The sequence below is a fragment of the Columba livia genome, chromosome 5, assembly GCF_036013475.1.
Source record: "Columba livia isolate bColLiv1 breed racing homer chromosome 5, bColLiv1.pat.W.v2, whole genome shotgun sequence".
NCBI lineage: Eukaryota > Metazoa > Chordata > Aves > Columbiformes > Columbidae > Columba > Columba livia.
Window position 1 is genome coordinate 32,681,752 of NC_088606.1, and position 22,434 is coordinate 32,704,185.

At 35.3% G+C, this 22,434-nt stretch overlaps 1 protein-coding gene across 10 annotated transcripts in view; it reads right to left on the bottom strand.

Annotated features, from left to right (window-relative positions):
• The window catches only part of DPH6 (diphthamine biosynthesis 6), a 206,280-nt gene that overhangs the window by 153,286 nt on the left and 30,560 nt on the right, over positions 1–22,434 (bottom strand). For all 10 annotated transcript variants that reach the window (XR_010472932.1, XR_010472931.1, XM_065064188.1 and 7 more), the window contains exons 4-5: positions 10,330–10,403; positions 8,390–8,508 (exon numbers count right to left, since the gene is read on the bottom strand). Coding sequence is in view for 8 of the 10 variants with exons in the window: in XM_065064188.1 (XP_064920260.1) it covers positions 8,390–8,508; positions 10,330–10,403 (193 nt within the window). In the remaining 2 variants the exon portion in view is untranslated. The remainder of the gene's footprint in view (positions 1–8,389; positions 8,509–10,329; positions 10,404–22,434) is intronic.

The window sequence follows — 22,434 nt, forward strand, 5'->3', positions numbered from 1 at the left end:
ATTTTCTTTTTCTTTTTTTTTAACATCAAAGTTATTTCTCCTCTAGTTCCATGTAGGATTCAAAGCAATTGAGCTCTGCCATTTCAGGAACAGAAACCTCAATAAGGCTTTGAAGAAATTTTGTATTGTTTCATCAAATAACGAGGCAGTATTTTCACACAGATACTTTTAAAATGCTAAAATGTTCATAGCTTAGAAAGAGATTGTGTAAGAATTGTTTAATAACAGCATTAAAATGCTTTTAATCAAATCCAAGACTCTGCACTGCAAACAGTTCAGCTCATTGAAAATGAGCTTCCAGCCAACTTCCTCCCAGGACTTTCAAAGGACTTCAGAGACTTAAAACAAAAGTTATTACAGGTTTGGTTCATGCAGCCACATATGTATGACTTTCCCAATATAAGGCTGTTTTCAGTGGTTTTAGCTTTGGCAGAATGAAATGTTTTGAGTAGAATAACTTTAGAGCATTATTGGTTTATCAATCTATTCAATTGAAAGAGTGCAACCATTCAAGCACCATAGTTTGGATAAAAAAGGATGTGCTGTTTTGTCCCTGTTAAAGAATTGTCATATTTCCATGCTTTGAACAGTTCTAGAGCTATAAAGTTTTGAAGAAAGGGATTGAAATTTGATTCAGAGGCAGAGAAAGAGGCATGATGCAAGTGGTAAAATTTATGTCACTTTTAAATCCATCTCCATGCAGACAAGTTATAAACCGTTGTAAAGTCACAGTTCCCAAATGGATCAACATAGGCTTCTGACAGGGAAATCAACAGATCACCTGCAAAAGTGTAAAGGCCAGAGCAGAAATAAAGGATCAGTTTAGGACAAGAAGTCTTGTAAAACTTCAAATCAGAGAGACCTGGAAAGCAAGCATCTATGGTCCTAACTATGCAGTCGCGCCTTTAAACGTTTAAGCTGTTTCAGCACAGAAGTCTGCACAGTGAATTTGCATCCAGAACTTAAATCCTACCAAGCATTAAAGAGCAGCAAGCAATATTCCAGTATTAACACAACACCATTCTCCTTCTTGACTTTCATTCTGTTAATATTTCTGCTTTTGACATCTTTTACTGAACTCTGTCTCCCACTGTTTTTCAGCTCCAAGTTCTCTGACTATTCTTATTTCCTTTTCTCTTTCACTTTAAATGCCTGATAGTCCATTCTTGCCCCACTGCTTCAATTTCACTTTTTCTTTAGACGATCTGATTTGTTCTCCCTAAATTGCAAAGCGATCTTTCAGCTCTTAAGCCATCTCTCTCCACTTTTGTCTGTCTCTGACGTCTCCTTAGGAGGCACTGCACTCAATAATGTCAACTTGCAATTACTTTTCTGTTTCCAGGCACGTTCACTTTCCCACTCTTCCTTCTAACTCCTGTCACCTGTCACTACTGAAAATATTGACATCCTTCCCAATCTCCAATCAACAGGCTCAAGAGAGAGCAAAGAAGGAAACATGTTTCTCTCTAACCTATTTCTAGATCCACTTATGCAAACTGTTACAAAATCTCATGTATTCTTTTTATGTAACATGCTTTATTTTCAAACACTTCTTTGTATCCATGCATTAAAATCTCTTTCCAGACATCATCTTACACTGGTAACAAAGCATCTGTCATTCATATACAAGCATCAGGCAAATAACATTCCAAACACAAATATTAGTTTCTTATATTATTTTTCTAACCTTCCAGTTATTCTCTGAATCAAAACTTTTCTTCACTTAAAGTCCATTCCTACTTCTCTTTTCTCCTACTCATCTCTTTTGCATAATGCTCTTCTTAAATCCCAAGCTAATTTTGATGGATTTCTAGTCTTGCATACCATTCCCATTTTTCCACATTGATTTTTTCCAATGTGAATCTTTTCACTCAGGAAAAAAAAAAAAAAAAGGGCCTGACTAAAATGGCTCCTGTTGTTTCATAATTGTTTCCAAGTCTTTTCATTCAATATCTGGTGAACAAACAGGTGTGGTACCTTTTCTTCTATCATAACTAACATGAATGATGTAGATAAATGAGGTAGTAGACAAATGTATTAGGGAACAAGCCTAAGGCAAAAGTGTCAAATACACTTAAACTCCAAAGAACCAATTAAGTTTAGGAAGCTTTGTTTGAAAATTACTGACAACAGCTTGTGCTAAATAGAAAACGAGAATTAGAAGGGGGAAAGTCTAACAACAATATATTCCCTAAAGTACATAAGAGGCATAAATTTACCCAATTTACAATCTGAAAAAAATTACAATAAAAATTAATTATAAGTTATCCCATAAGTATACAAAATAATACTTTAACATTATTCAGGGATAATTTTTCTAACGAAAGTTAAAGGCTACTTTTAGAATACATTACTCCTAACAGAATAGATAATCATTAAAATTTGACACTATTTGGAAAAATATGATTGTTCATTTTATGCTACACTTCGAATGATGATAAACAGAAGTCTTCTTCATATTAATAAAATGAGATGTTATCAAAAGCACAGGTTGTAAAGACTGTCAAAGATTCCATTACAGCTCCAGTGTCTGGTAACTGCCCAAGGAAAACACAGCGGAACAATCAGCTCTAAATAAGCTGAACTACCTAAAAATAATGCCAATGTTTAGTTTATTCAGTAATAAGTAAGTAAACAAATCCTTACAATATGATATAGAAGAAAACAACTAGGGCCTTGTATTGATTTTTTAACAAAAAGTTCCTTACTTCCTTCTGTTATGCTTGTGAACTGTGAATTTTTTGGAAACGTTTAGAGGAAGCAAGTATGTTCCCCTGTGACGATGATTCCTTCAGTTTCCCCCCAAAATTACTTTAAAATTTCTCAGTACTAAAAACTAGAGATACATTTCCAAAGAACACTGTTCCTTTCCATTGCACAGAGAATGTGCTCAGACAAAACACATGCAACCACCAGTTTTAATTCAGGATATGATCTGACATTACAGAAAACCCGATTTAGCGGTGAGCTTCCTACTGAGAGTTTTGTCCTTCATGAGGTTGTGGCATCTACACAGTGAGTTCCCTTCTGTGTAGCACTTCTCTGCTGGATCACGCAGCCGCAGCCACACAGTCTCTGGAGCTTTTACAGGGGCAGAAACAAGTAGAGACTTGTGGTTTGGAAGAGTCAGCCAGAAGGAGGAAGGCAAGATCAACCTTTTGGCAGCAACTCACTATTAGATCAGTTTATCTATAACACTAAATTACACCCGCAGGAGCTTAACCAAGAACTGTGTAGTACTAGTTCTTTTTTAATGTACTACTTTATATGTAAATCTTACGTCCATTAAAATTAATGGGAGTCTGGCTATCAATTTCAGTCAGGATTACACTTCTGTACACTAGTGGCATGCAAATAACAAACAATAATGCAGACACCTAGGTGGTTAGCTTTAAATAATAAACAAAAGGTACAGGTAACTTTTTTCATTATACTGAGAAGAAACATTCTTTCTTCCTAAATGAAAAGTTGACACACAAAAACATAGGTATCCCTAAACTATCAGCTTTTCAGAGCGTTCTGTGTACAGCGGGAGCATACCAATCTTCTTGACCTTGTGAGGCAAATGTCAAGATCTTCTCGCAGTAGAGGAGACTGAAGTTAAATACACACTTCAGACAGCTCATATTAGAGAAGGAGCTTTAGCATTTGTTGACAGACAGGAGATGGCAATGGCTCCCTAAGGACTCATTACTCCATTGTTGGAGGGAAATATCCTGGGTGAGGAACTAGGGCCCACACCATCTCAAAATTTAGGCTTCCACAGACCCTGTGACTTCAGCTCTACCCATGGCTGAGCATGCAGATTGTCCAGAGTACTCATAGCAGCCAAACCTACAAGATAAGGGATGTAGCTATGGCATAAGAGCCCCACTTCAAATGTAGGCTGAGAACCACAAGTTAATCAGCCCTGACACAAAGTTTCCACTTTTATTATTGTCCAACAGTTGAATAGCATTATGGTATAATTTCTCTCCTGTGGTCCGAAGAACAGCTGGAAGTTAGAAACATAATTTAGCCTTGAAAGAGTTTTTTTCAACCTAGTACTTCTATTATTTGATCTCATCATTACAATACTTTTTCAAATATTTAATTCAGTCATAAATCATTGCTATAATCAAACTGTGAAGAAGCTGCAAGGTATAAAGTAAATAATGCGTATTAATCCTATAAAAGACAAATATTTGAGCTTATATTCTATTTCTGACTGATACAATGAAGAAACAGTTGTTTTTACCAATTTGTCGAGCTAAGTGCACTTATAAAACTTACTGAAGGTGAACATTACTCTAAAAACTTCCAGAAAAACTAGAATCACTGAGGACAAACTGCTTTAACTGCATGACATAAATACGATTTCAACTATATTCTCATATATATGAGAAATGAAGTTTGTAATATTTTAAAATGTATAGTGGGGCTCAAGTTTTAGTGTTAATTCTTAATAAGATTTGGGCATAGTTAACTATATAAATAAAGTAAAACTAAATGCTCTACTTTTAAGGAAGACCATAGTGTGAGGAACCCAAAGGTTCCTTCCAAATGTAACCTTCCTCCTGAATATTACAGCTTGTGCTGCAGTGGAAGCAATTTGCTTTAGAACACTGCACAGGTAAGACCAGTACATAAAGTTACCAAGATTGAAAGTCAAATGTTATATGCACAGTCTTCAAGTTAATTAGTATTTTAATCCATAAAATGCGTCCAGAGAGCAAGGATATCAAAAAAGCATCTTGTGATTGTGCTGCATTACACTGTCTCATATGAGCAATGGATATTGCTGGAATTTCAGGCACATACATGTTAAAACCGATCAATAACTGCTTCCATTGTAGCTATTACTGAGTAATTTGACTTCCTGGGATTTCTACTGAAGAGGGGTATACTTCAAATATAAAAATATCATGCATCATACAGGCAACTTCAGCAGCAAGAAAATGGCATGGAAGATAAATATGTTTTTTTTTTTTTTTTTAATTGGCCGGGTTCACTGTGAGATCATGGAATGTTTTTCTCTCATCATTAAAGCCTCTGAAATACACTCTAAAGGAATCCTGATCCTCTTAGAGATCAACAGAAGGCACGTGAAGAAGGCTTGCTAACAATACTTCTTTTGCATGTAAGTGAGAGCAACTGGTATCCCACATGGAAAAGCAGGCTACTCTGAGATAGAAAACTCTTGCCACTGGCAAAGTTTGTGGTATCAATTTGTAATGGTGGATTTAGGGAAATGTACTAAACTAATGCTTATTTACTTGAATAATTATGTGATTTCTACATAAAACATCAGGCTTTTACCTTGCCAATACTGGCACTGAGTTAATGGAGAACAGGACAAGGAGGGTGTACAAGTATGCCAGTGCTGATGCATGTAAAGCTAAGTTACAGGTTTCTTTCTTTCATTAACATCTGTACAATGTACCATCTAATGCATTACTCTTCAGATTCTTAAATCTGTTATTTTAAATATTTTCATTGCAGTTTAGCTTTGATTACTAATCTAAGAGGCAAAAAGTTAAACTGTATCTTATCTTCTCTGCCACTTGACATGTTAAACAGCCTTCATACCTTAAATCCACTTTAATAAGGCATGCAATTATTAAAGCATTACAGAATGGCCCCAGAGCACACAAGCTCCATTAAATTTGCTTACATCTAATTACGTCTGCCTGAGGCAGGTGAGAAATTGGCTCTGATAAGATCTTTCTTTTACCTGTAGCCAAAAAAATAAAAAGGAAAAAAAAAAAAAATCTTGCCATGATTTTCTATCTAATTGCTGTCTACAAGTATTTATGGTATTCGGTCCTTCAATGAATAGCCCACAAAGCACTCTTTGTGCACTAACTAGCACATTTTCGTGTTTTGTTTTTTTTAAGACTGTAGAATACAAAAGACAAGCTTATCTTGCTTCAGGCATAAGACAGGTCATCAGTGATGTCTAATTGTGAAACAGTTTTATTATTGAAAGCACACGCTTTCTTTAACATTTTTCAAATACATTTTCAATAGTATTTACTTATTTCATTTTGTGTTTTTTTGCTTTTCATAATTATTTGCCTTCAATTGTACAAAATTTAGTCAAAACAACGTAATCTTCATGAAAAATAATTCTGATGTGAAAAACCATGTTACTTATTCTTTTTTGACTTTTATTTTTTCTTCATGTCAGCATAAGCAATTAAAGCATTCTATTTTATGGAAAAATAACATAAATACAAAAATGTACTTTACATGGCCTTAAAACTATTCCTTTGAAAATATTATTTTTTCCAATTTAAAAAATAAGTGGTTTATAGCAGAAAACAAAGCATTCCACTCCTATGTATTGGTGACAGGGCTTCCAAAATTCAGGAAAATGCTATTATATTACCTTGCTTGTTCCCTATAAGTGAATGAGGGAAAGTACTATTTCTAATCATTCTAATCTCACTAGCAGCCCTGGCAGATCCTAGAGAACAATGTAGTGAGACCATCATAGTGATAACATAAAACTAGTTAGAAACTACACCAGCTAAAGAGGAACAAACAAATAATTAAGTCATGGAACTGATCCAGTCTAAAAGGACTATAATTAGTATTTAAGACAAATTATTTTGTTTAACAAAGACAGATACTAGGCATCTAATGTGAAAGTTACCCAGATAAATCAGCCATCTAATGCAAGGTTATACAATGCTATTTTTTAAACACACATTTTAAGGCACCAACACCACTGATCTTGTATTATACTATCTTTTCTTCCAATGGACTGCAAATCTATAGTCAGCTCAAAAAGAGTAGGTCCTTTGGTCACGCTTTATGCTTAAGATCTCATTTGATATTCTTACATGAAAAACTGCAGAGAGGCCTGAAATGAATGTATTGTACCATTAACACGTTTCTTTATGCGCTTTTTAGGTTTATAAAGAACGTCATTCCATAAGCCTTTCTATAAAGCATTCTTCGACTGCATCTTTACATTCAAACAATAAACAGGTTTTCTTTCATACTGGTATGTTTCTTTATACAAACCTAATTTTACATATTTGACAAGGAAAAGACATGATAATTTTCTGGTGTAGGAAACAACTACATTGTAAACACTCTTTTTCGAAGGCAATCCCAAATTGTTTCATTTTGCTATATACTTTACCAACTCAAAGACTGTTGTTACACAAAATGTTTTGGCCTCATATAATTACTTCTTGTTTGATGTTAATTTGTTGTATTTCTATTAAAACTTCCATGGTAGTTTTATAATATTGTCTAGCCACCAGTCTGCATCATCTATAAATGACAATACTGTGAACCCTGAATTATGCATGCATCTTTACTGCAAATCAAAACCAAACTAGAACAAAAAAAATTACAAAAGGAATTTAATGACTATCCTAGAAAGAATTATGTTCCAGCTCTTCCATGTCTACTCTAAGAATGAAGTGGAGACAGCTAAGTTAATTTGGCGTAATTTTTAAAAAATTTCTTCATATTAACATTTCTTATCCTAAAATATAGAACAAATTTTCTGTTTTCCTGTTATGCTGTAGACTTGTCCATAGGAAGTGTGGCAGAATGCAACCCCCCCTCCCTCCTTCAGTATGGCACATCTCCCTCTTTCTCTGCTACTTGAGGCTAACAGCTTCTTTTGTTTGGCCCCAGAGCACCCTGGCTCCTGGGCCATTAGAAGAAGGGAGTGCCAAGGCACACTGAGCCACGCCCAGTGTGGGGGATGTTTGGAGGCTTCAGGGGCACCCACAGACAGTGCGGGGGGGTGCAGAGAAGCTTCTAGAGTGCCTACAGTCAGATCTGATCAGATAAAAACGGGATTCTCGTCGAGACTCTGCCCATTGCCGCGGGTCTCTCGGAGCACGAGCAAGATGCTGCCGCCGAGAGCCCCCCTGCCCGGGATGGGGACTGCGCTTGCCTTGCCGCCACGTGTGTAAGTAAAACTTCTCACAGGATTGCGAGTATATTTATACCTTTCGTGCACATATGCACGTATAACTTTCCGTGCTCCATATGAGCGCGTGTAAAATTAATCCTTGCGGAATCGCGAGTGCACACTTTCCGTACTCACTACGAGTACGTGTATCTCTTTAAAAATAATCCCGCACCATGTTTAGGCAAGTGTGTACTCCTCCGGGACTCGGGGACAGCTCCGGCATTATTTTGGGTGAAGCCACGTGCATGCACATTGTGAACCGCCTGTTGTATTAGTTGCTGTCTCAATAATTTTCCTCAACTGATATCCGAACCTGTATTTAAGTCACTTTTGGAGTGCTAAAACCCTGTTTTTCACCGGTTCAATAAAAGTTGTTTTTGGACCTTGTTGTCCCTTAAATTGACTTGTGGGTTGCCTCCGTGACAGGAAGTTTCAGTAAATGATATTGCTCAGAATCTGAATACGTACCCAAAGCTGCCACTTTTATGATTATGGCTTGAATGTTAGATGATATCATTTCTTTAAGCAATGTTTCCTGGTTCTGACGCCAAAGGTAAGCTAAAGGCTGAAGATTAAGCCTCCTGCATCTTAAAAAACAAACAAAAAATTGGATAAAGTGAAGAATTATGCTTTTATACAGCATGGCTCATGTAAAATTAAAGAACATTATCTGATTTCATACCTTTAAATATTTTTTCTTCTACAATTTCAATTACAATACTTTATTATTCCTAGATGTCATTACATACATTGTCAAATATTAAAAAGAAACTAAATAAGATGGTTCTGATTATCAGTCATCTATGTAAGTAAGCTGTAACTCACTGATGTAAACAGATTTGCATGGGAACATAAGTAAAACCATGAGAAAATGCACTCTTAAACATTTAGGGATGCAAACCCATTAACACCTTAGGAAGTGATCATTTTTCATGAACATTGCTAAGAGTTACTGTTCTGTGGTAAATGTGGCACATATCACTAGTACAATATGCTGAATTTGTTACACTCAATGAACTTGTGATTTGGATCAACACCCATTATCATTGTTTATCTAAGACAAGGGCTTTCTCCCACATATTAGGTAGACCCACTAGTATCAGTGTCAAGGCTTCATAGTTAAACAGATGTTTAACGTTGACACATAAATCCATAGTTTGCACTCATGTAATCTGATTTGCTTTGTTATTACTTTCATATATTTTAACAGAGCACTCAATTGTGAAATTAACAGAAATATTCAGCAACTCAGAATGTGAGGTAGTTCATTTAGGTACCTAACTTTAGCTAACAAATTAGCTGACTCCAACTGGAATGGTTTATGTGAAACAACTTCATTGCAGGGGGTAAATCTACAGATCAGTGTAAATTTTTTTACGACTGAGGAACTTTGGAATTAATCAGGTTTGTCTGAAATACTGTGGTGTTCTGCCAATCTTTTGGCTGTGGTAAAAGATCTGAAAAAGATCTGAAACCCCCAATCAACAAAAACAATAATTTCTAAAATATCTAGTAACATGATCAGGCAGTCATTAATTTTTTTAAGTGCAAGGAAAAACAAATAGGAGCTATATCTGACTGCAATTTACCTATGTAAAGAGTTAAGAAAACACACAAGCTGTGTAACTTGCTGCTGTCAGGCGAGTTGGCACAGCATTAACTTCATTCTTACAGTTCATAAAGCATTCCAGATGTTAGTTTTTATCAGCAAGAAATAACTAATGAACTCATGAAATTAATATTAATATTTAAGACAAGGTGTTTCTCCATTTCATCAGACATATGTAGGGAACATTTCTTCTCAGATCCAAATCAAGTCTTGGCCTATTTAACACACACAATTCTCATTATATAATCCTTTTTTAAATTAAGTCTCTTATAAGTATCACAGTCTATCTATATTTAAAGAGTATGCACTGTAGAAATGAAAAATGAAAGATCCTGATTAATGATAACAGATTTTAGATTTTAAGGAAGGGAAGATTCTCTTGTATTTAATTCCCGAAAACAAGTCACAGAATGTTCCTCTATATTAAAACTCTGTTCAAAAATAGAGATACTTGACCACAACACTGTAATCACTGGAACAGAATGAACTTTCAGTTGATATCAAAGATCTGAATCTACTCAACTGTTTTCATATCAGAATTCTAACAGATATATGAGAGACCTAAAAAGCAATCCAAAAATCCAGTATTGTCTCTACTGGATTTTTACGAATGAACTCATGGTTCCAAGCGGGGCGGGGTGAGGGGAAGGTACTTATATCAACATATTTAATTAATTTAGTATGACAGAACATCATAAGAAATAAAGCAACCATCTCTGCTTCAGAATTTGAGTTAGAAAACAATCAAGTAACAAAGTTTCCAGAATGTGTGTATTCATAAAGAGAAATATTTTCTTACACATCTTCAACTCGATCTCTCTGGTAGTCAGAAAGAATGGCTCCCACAGATACAGCCTCCACTCCTTCTTTATCCTGAAATAAATAAGGAATATTCATGATAGCAGTGTATGCCGGCCTAAGCAACACGATTCAGTACCTCTACTAGCAGAATCAACCAAGAATAAATCTTTTTCCCTGTGCCCAGCACATGAAATGGAATGGGTTGGAATGGAGGTCTTGCATAGAACAGCACAGCACAGCGGACCTACTATGTGATTGTTACTCTAACACAGTAATACACTCAACTGCAGCACCGTTCCACAGAAGAAATAACCAGGGTAACTGAAAAGTACCAAATTTAACAGCTTATCCTGACATCCTGAAAATTACTTCCACCTCTTCACTATAACTGAGGTGTTAGCTATCCCGCTTACAAATAAAAATCAGCAAAATACTGAGAGAACAAGAAGAAATGGCCTCAGGTCACACCAAGGAAGGTTCAGATGGGATATTCAGAAACATTTCTTCATGGAAAGGGTTGTCAAGCACTGGAACAGGCTGCCCAGCAAAGTGGTGGAGTCACCATCTCTGAGGTGTTTAAAAAGACATGTAGATGAGGCTCTTAGGGACATGGTTTAGTGCTAGAGTTAGGTTATCGTTGGACTCGATGATCTTAAGGGTCTCTTCAAACCAAAATGATTCTTTGATTCTATGCGGATTAATTAAACTGTAAGCATATGTCGCAATATGCAGCACAAGACAATGTAACGTTACCATTTTTATACTAGCACCAGAACAAGTAAACTCACAGGCAATTTACTCAATGTCATCTTTCAAAAATTCTGCTATAAAAAAGGTTTTACAAGACATATTTTCTCTCTTTCATTTCAACTACCTAAGCCAATAGTTCTTTATTTTTTCTTGTAAACACACTGAGAATATAATATTTGAAAATGCACACACTTATCATGAGCTCTTGCATTTTTAAATTGTTTGAGTCTCAATCAAAATGCTGAATATACTTTTGCTCCAACTGGACTGTAGTTAAAGTTGTTTTCTTCTATCAACGAAGGCTGATCATAACTATATGTCATGACTTAGCTTCCGGACCTTCTCACTCAGACAGCAATCCTGTGAAGTTTACAAGAGGATTTTACCATAAAATTTCCATCTATATACCTAGATATGAATTTCAGAATCAAAACAGTCTTTTCCTGCCACGGTACTAAATTTAAAATTAAATTTGTGTTTCTTATCAATAAAATAATGCAAAAGCTGCCATATTCATTACTAGTGAAAATGTTCCTGGTTTATATCTGTCTGGGATATTCTTTCCTCAGTCTGTTATTTTATTCTTCTTTACATTAATTCTCACCTCATATTTTTCCAACCAAATTCCTAAGTTATTCATAGCCATCTGTACTTCTGATTTAACAGTCAATTTATTTATCAAAATTCCTAGCTATAATAATCTGAAAATTATGTCACTATTCAATTTATGTACTTCTACATATCATTACTGGATATATCACTTCATATGAAACTTAATGCCAGATCATACAGGATTCAATGCTTCTCACATTTGTTACAGAAGTAACAGTACCAATAAAAATTAATTTTAGCTTATTTGTCACTTGTTCATTATCCACTGCCAGTATTGTCATTATTACTACTGTTATCCAGCCAATATTACTTTTGCTTCTCTTTAAGCTTTCTGTGCAACGATGTTTCAAAGTTATTTTCAGAATAAAGAGAAATCACAGACACTTCAATTTACTCAACTCACCCATCTAGAATTGCATTTCTTAAAAAGATAACAGTTATGCAAGTAGAGTTTTCTTTAAATAAATTTGATAAAATTATTTACGAGGCCTTCTTCTATCTTCAAGTACATCTAAAATGTTTTCCCCATATTCCTCTGTTTCATGCAATTTAGATACGCAGTTTACCTGTACTGCTTCAATTAGACTTAAGTTGCATTCTTCAAAATTCTTTTTAGAAAAATTTTGAAGTCACATAACATTCTTAGAAAACATGACAGTTAAGTATTGTTTGTTTGTATTTTTATGTAAAAAAGAATAACACTAATAATTCCTTCCAAGTGTGCTCTGTCACAATGTTCAGACATCATCCAACATGTCCAGAAACTGCACCTCTATTTCTGCTTATGTGAACAATTAATCACAGGCAACATATCCTCAAGGGTAATAATGATGAAGTGGTCTACACACAGGATCTGGCATCACAAACCAATAATATTAAACAATTAATACATTAAACATTAACTGTTCATGTTTCCAAGTCACCACATCTTTATGTGTGAAGGAATGAAGCAGCCTGTACCCCTTCAGCTCAACACACTATAATATATTTGTAATGGAATCACAGAATCAGAATGGCTGAGGCTTCTCACTTTTGGAACGCAACTTGGGGCTCAAATCCTGTGAAATGGATTAAATACCCCTATTCCGTACAGTTCAAAAAAATCAAGGATGGAGTGGCACAAATCCAAGAAATAAGATGATTTGAAGGGGAGAAGGACAGAGTATGAGGTGGAACAGAAAAAAAAAAAAACAAACCAACAACCCTGTAGTCTAACAACCTTCATAAATACCTGAACTGGACAAAGTTTACATCAAGTCTTGCTGCACAGTGTATTCAGCTCAGACCTGAAGCATGAAGATCACTAATTGAAAAACAGTTCTTCACTGGATTCGCAGTTTTATATTGATGGAGTTACTAGACATGGCAAACAGACAGGATTTTGTTTTGTTCAGGGTTTATCGTGGTTAGCAGAGAATCAATCCCAGAATCAGTGGTGCCAGGTCTCAGGTACCTTTTAATGTGGAACCTGAGTGGGTTTTGTACCACAAAAAGCAGGTTCACAAAACTGCTGCCTCAGCAAGGGCAGAGCAGGCTGACACCTGGGGACTGAGTTATCAGGGATCTGCACTGAACTCTAAAGCCAAGGAATCAAATTTGGGAAAATTCTAGAAGAAAGATGTTAGGTGCTATTTCAGATATATTAAGTAACAGAGAACAGGAAAACATTCAAGGAAAGCTTATACAGAAGGGTGATTTCTTTTTTTTTTCTTGGATTGATGGGGGGCTTGTTATTATTAAAGATAACATGTAATGTTAACTTAAGAGATTAGTAAAACTATGCAATTATTAACGCAATGGTAGTGCAATAGATTAATCTAAAGTAAAACCAAATTGCTTCTCTAATATTTGGATAGTACAGAGAGCACTTATACTCAGTACAGTATACTGTGTCACAACCTATCACATCACAAAGTATGTAATGCATACATAAAAACAGATGCTAGTCATAGATATATACAGATGCTGACAACTTTTTATTTTCCATAGGACTTCTTAAATCTTTTTTTCCCCATCAAAACTATCAAAATTACTACTTTTAAAAGGCAGGTATAAAACCCAACTTTTAAAAAAAGCCTCTGAATAACATAATTTTTTTTAGCAGCAGTAGAAAGCTTTCTTATGTACGTAAGAATTATCAGCTTTTATTATTTTAAACTGTAAGTGAAATTACATCATTGTTACACATCTTGTTATAACCATTAATTTATTCCTATTCATAACATTCATAAAGAATAATCTTCCTGAACAATTGTGTTAGAACCGCAAATCGATCTTTGCAACTGTAACTGTACTAAAATGTACAACTTACGCTTAAAGCTCCGTAGTTTTAAAGTTATAACTATTTTTAAACACTTTCATGAGTAATACAATTCAAAATTGCTGCTCTCCGCATATCATAAATTACTTTTAGCTATATTTTCTATCAGAAAACAGTATAAAAAATTAAAACAGTTGTGTGAAAGCTCAGTGCCATGAGTATGCTTACTGTTATGATGCTGTTAAGGTGGTTCTGTAACACCCATGTACAATACTGAAATACTGGTTCACAGCTGAAATAAAATATAAACAGAAATGCAAAAGCAATTTATGGTAGCACACTGTGGTTTCAATGTTGCTCTTTCTTTTTTATTTCAGTGACTGGAATTCAATTAAGGACACCAATTTGAGGAAATGTCTACATATGAATTGTAGCATAGAATACTGGTAGAATTATTTTACTAGTAAGTAAAATATTCATTGTGGTGGTATTGCTACAGAGGTTTTCTTTAATTTCACATTTTAATGTCTTCACCTGACCTCCTCAGAGTTCAGCAAAAAGAAAATTAGTGCTAATGTTTTCAGTTTAATTAGTGCATTGCATGCACTGTAATTATTAGTGGGACATGTTATATTAATGAATGTAAAAGTTAGCTGTAAATTACCTCGGAGTTATTATCAATTTCCCAAGTTACTGCTCCTTAAGATAACCCTCTCCCTATGGTCCTTCCGGTAATTTTTCTTTGCCTGATAAACATGATGATTAAACAGCACACAGTGCAAACCTTTGATACTTTTTAAATTAAATCCATACCCAGCCTAAGGGCTGTGTCTGATTTCAACTAAATGTGTCAGTTAATCAGATAAAAAATTATCAGCAACTCAAAGAAACAGCAGCCTTAGGCTTCATCAGTGCCAGAGAAAGTTGAGCAAAATAAGACATACAGACAATATCCCATTATGAGTAAAGGTTACTGCTAAGCATATCATTGCACAGAACAATTCACCACCTTAATAATGTCTGTCTTAAATGGAACACTGCATACAGCATTCAAAATAGTATCAAAGAAAGGAAAAGGAAGTACCAGACCTGTGCCTACATATGTCTGTTCACGTGTATTGCAAGAAAACTTTAATGCTCCCATTCAGCAAAATGCAGAATATCCCTGAAAATTTCCTTTTAGAACAGATCTACGTAAGAAGCTGCAGCATAAAGAGCTGAACAATGGTTAAACTAGGTTTAATTTTTAACATTTGCTTCAGAGTTCTGACACAATAGAGTTCATTTTATGACCAAAATCTACAAAATATTATCTCTAAATGAAATTGTCTTTCCTATTAATGTTCTCCTTGAAGCCTGCATGAGTAACAGAAAACTTACACATGCTTAAATTAAAGCTTAGGGTCATGTGTGTCTAAATAGTCATTATCAGTCATTTGCAAAACTTCAGATTAAAACACAACATAGTCGCAGGTGTGTGATTGAAAATGTATACATTAGTAACAGAACTTTTAGGTTTCTGCAATTATTTGAGTGGCGAATTCTTAAATATGAGTTTTGCTTTATAATTTGTGAAGCATTCTAAGATCACTGATTATACTGATTTCAAACAGAGTATGTGATTTTTCTAAGCTCTGATGTCTGTCAGAGGCAGCTGCAAATAATCAAAGACAGTATGGAAATATCCCTGACACATAGAGATATAATAACTCTACTTCAAATTGAAAAACTGCTGTTTGGCCAGGTTCTGCAGACTAGCTATGAATCATGTTGCCTTGTGGATCGCTACCCATCATCTGGGCCTTTGCTGTTTTCCACTTAGAGACCTCAAAGCACGTATAGCTCATTCCTTCATTCCTTAGAAAGAAGTAGTTCCCAAAACAGGAGTGGAAATTAATGCCGATTCACATGAAATTGCTGTGTGAACACTCTCACTAAGAACTTCAGTAGTCCTCAGTGGGCTTAGCTTAACTCCCTTCAAAAGTAAATCACTTCTGAATAATAGTACCTATACAAGGAGATAATAACTAATCCACTTTTAAAGCTAATGAGATCCACTTTTATGAATGCCTTGCACAGGGCACAGACAGACATACCACCACTTTTAAGCATAACTGATGGCCTAACCTCAAGCTAACTAACAAATACAACTATTGAAACAGTGCACACACACACACAAACAATATATTAATTCAGGGTAGGGGGACATTTATCAGCTTTAAGTCACAGCTTTCAGGATCTAATCACAATCTCATATTAACCACATTTCATTAGTGTATGGACCTCTTGTGAACTGGAAGCACCAAAAATCCAGGAAATGGTGTAGGGGTACGTCTGTGTGCACGTGAACACACACACACACCACTGCAAAGGAAAAAGGGGAGCGAGTGAAAGAGACAGAAACATCAATCTCAAAATCTAGTATCAAACAGAAGTATATGGCAATACTGCAGTCCAAAAGGCTAGAACTAAATTCTGCATAGGAGAAACAAAGAAACAGGAAAATCTTGTACTACAACAGCTGTACATCACACCATAAACACAGGTTTTCCTGATATACCGATTCTCTGTTTAGCTGCATTTACAAAGTGAACAATTAGTCTTAGGAATTACAAATCATTCATTAATGACTGAATTTTTTGTTATCTCATGTATTCACTGTTTTCATAGAATGTACAAGCAAGGTGAGATATCTTTTTAGATTATACTATTTCACTTTTTTTTTCTAAATTATTTACTTTAGATGGGCTGATTCATTTTTCCAACAAAAAATAAGTCATGCTAACAACAAAGCATTTAGTAAAATTTAATATAGTTAGATATACCTATAAAAAAAACTAGAATACTAAAATCAAAATAAATAGACTTATCCATTATTGCAAAGACTGCCTAAAGACTTCTCTAGAGAAATGTACATTTTTATTTTCCTTATACAACTCAACTGAGTGCACAAGAGGCCTGTGTGCCATCAACAGAAACTACTAAGTCTTTGACAGGGAGACAACAATTTGCAGTTGAATGAAAAAAACCCCACCCAAACAAAAAAAAACAAACCAAACCAAACACTAAAAATTGCATTTTGTTCAGAGATTGGGTTTCACATAAATGTCTGCTTCACCTTTGGGACTTCCAAGTCTTAAATGTTCAAATAATTACAGAGCAAACTTGCCTGCAGACACTTCTTTCAGGAAATCTTATTTATAAAATTACCTCAATGAAGACTGATTACTTAATTTGATAACCAAATTTAGCATGAACCGTCAACTCCAGATTGAATAACTGACAAGATGCCAGTGAACAACTGCAAAACACTCAAGTAACCATGCATATTTGTTTCCATGCTAGATTGGATATTATAAGTGTTGGGGGCTGGAAGTGTAACTATTTTGTAATCAACAGCAATTATATCAACAGCTAAAACATTAAAGAAAAAACAAAAATTGTAAACATTCCTTGCACATTTATCTAGAATTAGTAGTCAACCACTGTGATTTAAATTTAAAAAATAGGCTTTTAAGATACCAACTTATACAATAACGTGTGGCTTCTTCAGAACAATAAAAAGGAAAAGAAGTCATTGCCTTATGAAGGCAGACACTGGCCTATGTTTTTATGTTCCAGATCAATGTCTTGCTGCAGACAAACCACTTACTAAAACAAGAAAAAGAAAGTCAAAAGAATATCTGTTTATATGTTTCAGGTCAAGACAAGATTCATAATTTAGGTCAGGGGTGTCAAACTCATTTTCACGGCGGGGGGGGGGGACATCAGCCTCGCAGTTGTCTTCAAAGGGTCGAATGTAATTTTGGGAATGTATAAATGTTTAACCTAATTTATTTCTGTATGAGTACTGTCAAAGCAATGCTATTTATTGAAGTATTTCAGAATGCATGCTGGCAAATACTGGGGCACATAAGTAACTTCATTCACGTTACTAATTCTGTGAGGGAACAGTTCTTTTTATGCAAGTAAAACATAGGTGTGACAGGACAAGATTCTGAGTTTTCCTTTTGTTGCCCTCTTACCACATACAACAGGACAAGACTCAGAACCACGTGAGAAAAACGTCTTAAATAAAAATAAGCCACTTTGTCTACTAGAAACAAATTAAACAGTTAATTTGTTGACTATCTTACAGATTGTTAAAGCTACTATTTAAAAAAAGAAATCCAAGTGTGAAATTCTGCCTCGTCTGAACTCAGAGAGTATGATGCAACTGCAGAACAGCAGGTTCATGTTGTCCCCAAATACCCGTTTTCTAACTTATACTCAAAGAGCATACTGCAATAGACAAGACTTCACAGAGCAGAGGCTGCCCAAACTGAAATTCTGGTCTTTGAGCGAATTACAACTTATGACACAATTCTCTAACATCAGTCCTTGTAGCTACAGGTATTGTACAAATAGGCTGTGAATTTCTTTAATTTCTGAAAGAAGTCTCATAAAAGCTCTCAGTCTGGTCCAAGCTTCAAAATGTCTGTTTAAATGCACTCACATTAAGAGCTTTCAGCTTTATTTTAATGAAAGAGTAAAACTGCCATCTCTCACAATAGATGTCAGACCAGTAAGTACTCTGATATAAACATCAATAGCAGGAAAGCATGCTAACTTTGTAATATCAAACCATTTTTATAGGACTCCACTCAGACATTCCTGAATGTAAGAAAAAAGGAATTAAAAAGGAATTAAAAAAAAAAAAATGTGTCTTCAGCAGTGATTGAACTGATATGTACCCATTACTTGAGGTGTGGAATTCCTCAGCAACAGTATATGCCTGGCACTTCAGGAGATGAATTGAGAAATTTCATTTTCTCAGAGTGGTCTTTGGTTAATCTGATGCAAACAGATCCTCACTCTGTAGAGAACTTGGCCAGGTAGCCTCTCTCAATAACATTTTTACTCAATTCTTAAACGTTCAGTTTGATAAGGCTTGACTTGTTAATGGGGTACAGAAAAAGTCTCTGCTGCTACATCTTGTGACCAGCAGGAGGATTATTCTTGAAATCCATGCTGTGTTGGATTCTCTTTCCCTCTTATCTCTGAGCACCTTTTACTGGTTCACCCCTATTAAAGTCCAAGGTGGCATAACTGTCACTTTTCCATAATAATAATAGCCATATACTTTCTGCAAGCTCTCCAGATTAACACCATTCATTCTTTGGAACAAACTCATTCCAGCAGTAATAAAGACAAACAGCCTAGAGGGGTTTTCAGCAGGTTTACAATCTGTTTTACTCCCATACTTAAAACTCCTTTGTTTGCTCTCCTAATGATTCCACATTGACTATTACTAGGTAACTATAGAACTACATATGTTAATGTTAATGCATTCCATTGTATCACGTCTCTGCCTATCCCACATAGGCATTTAGTTCTCCGGGGATCATTCAGTATCTACTGACAGCTCTGATGAGACTAAATCTCCTTGTCTGATTTCAACTACCTGCATTGTCTATTTTTATTTGCTTCCTCATCTTCTGATGCTCTTCCAAAGCGTTTGTGATTTAATCAAAAGGGAGAAGTTCTCACCTTTCTAAACCAGTGAGGACAACCTTACTTTCAGATAGTTTTGTAGCACACAGCAGGCACAGCACAAGTGTGGTACGGACAGAATGTCCAAGCCACATTCACAGCTGGTTGATTTAATTCCAGCAAAACATCCTCAAAATCAATGAAAAATTCCCCAGAGTTCATAGGCTTCCCTTGTAACCACCTCAGGTAATTCTAATTCAAACAGACAGATAATTCAAAAAAAGAAAAAATTACTAAAGCATGTATAAAAATAATTTGGCAGACATACTGAGTACTTCTTTAAGTAGCCCTTTCAGGTTGGTAAGATGTACACAAGACACACCCAAAAAATCATCAGTGTCAATGAAAAAAGAGCAGTAACAGTAGAAACACAAATAAACTTAGTATCTACTCTGCATCATGACTTCTTTTTAGCACTTTCACAAAAAAACAGTCTCCCAGAATGACCTACATTAGGAGCCATCCAAACCAAGTCATCCAAACCTGGCCCTCTGGTTTAGCAGCCACTATGCTTTCAATTCAGTTTTCAACATTTTCTAAAATGTTATTTTATTGACAATTTATTCAAACTATTAATGTCTGCAAAAGTCTGACTCTAAGTTAACATTACTGGTTTTGCTGTATGAAAGGACAGCATAGAATTAAGTTTGCATTAATTTTACCTTTTTGCATGCTCACACACAGAACATGTAGTGTTTCATAGTTGGTAATGCTTCTGCAACATGGCAGCAGTTCACTTATCCCAAGCCTTGTCTCCTCCTACAACAGTTTCTGTAATCCACAAAATAAGCCACTCATTTTAATTACAAGGTGTGGGGCTATCTCCCACTGACAGATCCTCATTGCCTTTTAATTTGTAAATCACTTCTGTATCATTGTAACTAACAAGTACTCTGGGAATAACAGCCCTGCCTAGATGTTCTAGATCAAAGCAATCTGTTGATAGCAACAATTTTTTCTAATAAAACAGAAGTAGACTAAGTAGTCTGAAAAATCCTAAACATAGCAGAGAAGCACTGATTTAGGCCTACATAGAAGACAGAGCTCTGGCAGATGAAGAATGTAATCACTTTACTAAGAGTGCAAATGTCAGTCAAGAAGTGCAAATGGAATAGACTACAGAACAGTTTAATCCAGCCTGTTTTTTTCTGCTGGAGCAGGAAAGTGCCTATTCCCCAACACAAAGATCATGTACAAAAGCACAAGAGGGTAAGGATGCAAGACTCCAGAGTACAGCATGCTGGCTGTCAAATAATGCTTCTGTGTATGAGCAGCAGCAGCACTGAAAAGACTGTATTACCTAATCAGTGTTTAGAAAAAAATGTTTGGCTGGTTGGTTTGTTGGTTGATTGGTTTGGTTCGGGTTTTTAAGAGAATCAAAATTATCAGTGATGGAGTTCACTTAACACCAAAAGATATCTAATGCCTCAAAACAGGTCCATGTTTTTGCCTAAGTCTATCCAAAGCATCAGCTGAATTCATGGAAGATAAATATTAACCTATATTGTAGTTGTCTATCAAAGGAAACAAGTATCACACAGCATAGTATCAGATTGCAGTAAGAGGTTTCTATTGCTTCTATAATACAGGTGTAACTGTTGCATTACATGTAACTTAGAATGAAATATCAAATATCTGGCAAGTCTCAGACATATGAAAAATGAACAGACCATTTGCTAAAGCAAAATTCTCAGGTGTAATTCAAAGTTAACACCCACTTCTGTCCAACCATTAACAAGTTTTCCAGTTGCGGAAAATCTTGCCATGAACACAAAGACTATGGACCAGGAAAAAACGGTGCAAATGTGACCCTACTAGGAAGCCATATAAAGATTCTGCGTTCCTTAGGCACTTCTAAATACAACTGCATAACATACTGGCTGTATTTCACAATGGGGTTTTTTTTGAGTCAAAAACAAACAAAAACTTCAAAAACCTGATCAGACTGAATTGCTAAGCAGTAACCTTACACCTCCTTGCAATAATAAGAAATACAGTACTAATGCTGGACTACATAATTTGCTCTCACTGATGGAAAGTTAATGATAACTTCATTGCAGTTTTAATATATAACCATAAGAAATGTGTTTATAAAGCAAGCCCCTAAATGCACAAGGTCACTATGTAATGAACTAGAATGACAAAAAGCAACAGCTGTTTAAGGACGCCTTACCTTTCATTTACAACAACAATACTTTATTGAAAAATATTGATTTTTTAATTTTGCAAGATACGGACTGTAATTAAGTGTCATACAGTTTGCAAGAAAAGCCTTTTTCTTTTATATGCTCTAATTCACAATTATTGAAATACCACACTTTAAAATATACCATTAAAATAATTTACAAAAAATGAATAAAGAATGTAATTTCAATAGTGAAGGTTTCAAATTAGTAATATAAATAGATAATATACAGATAAACCTTCAGTTATGGCAACAGTTGTCTAAGTAACCCATCTCACACAGGCTGCGCAGCTGCTACCATGAGGTCTCACATCAGCATTCGACAAAGGACAGTCACCCATCAGAGGCTTCCGTCATTTCAGGCAAGTCTCCGAAGGAACGTGTTATGTTCAAAGCTCTCCATCTGAACCACATGCCTAAAATGATATCAGATTCAAGCCTTTAAAATTACACGTTTATTTTAGGTTTGTCAGGATCTGGCAGTTTCAGTGCTGTGACTTTCCACAATAGCCAACCTATCCAGCACTAACAGAGATAAAATCTGCCTTTAAATAAAATTGTCGAACACAATACCTACCATTAAAATAGTTCAAAATATGAAGTGTAGTTAAAACTGCATGCTCATATACCATACAAAAGAATTAACAATAACGTGCTTAATCTGAGAATACATTCCAAGATCATCTCTAATCTGAGAATACATTCCAAGGTCTTCTCTCTTAGATACTAGAACTAAACATCGAGCATTTTGTTACTTAAAACTC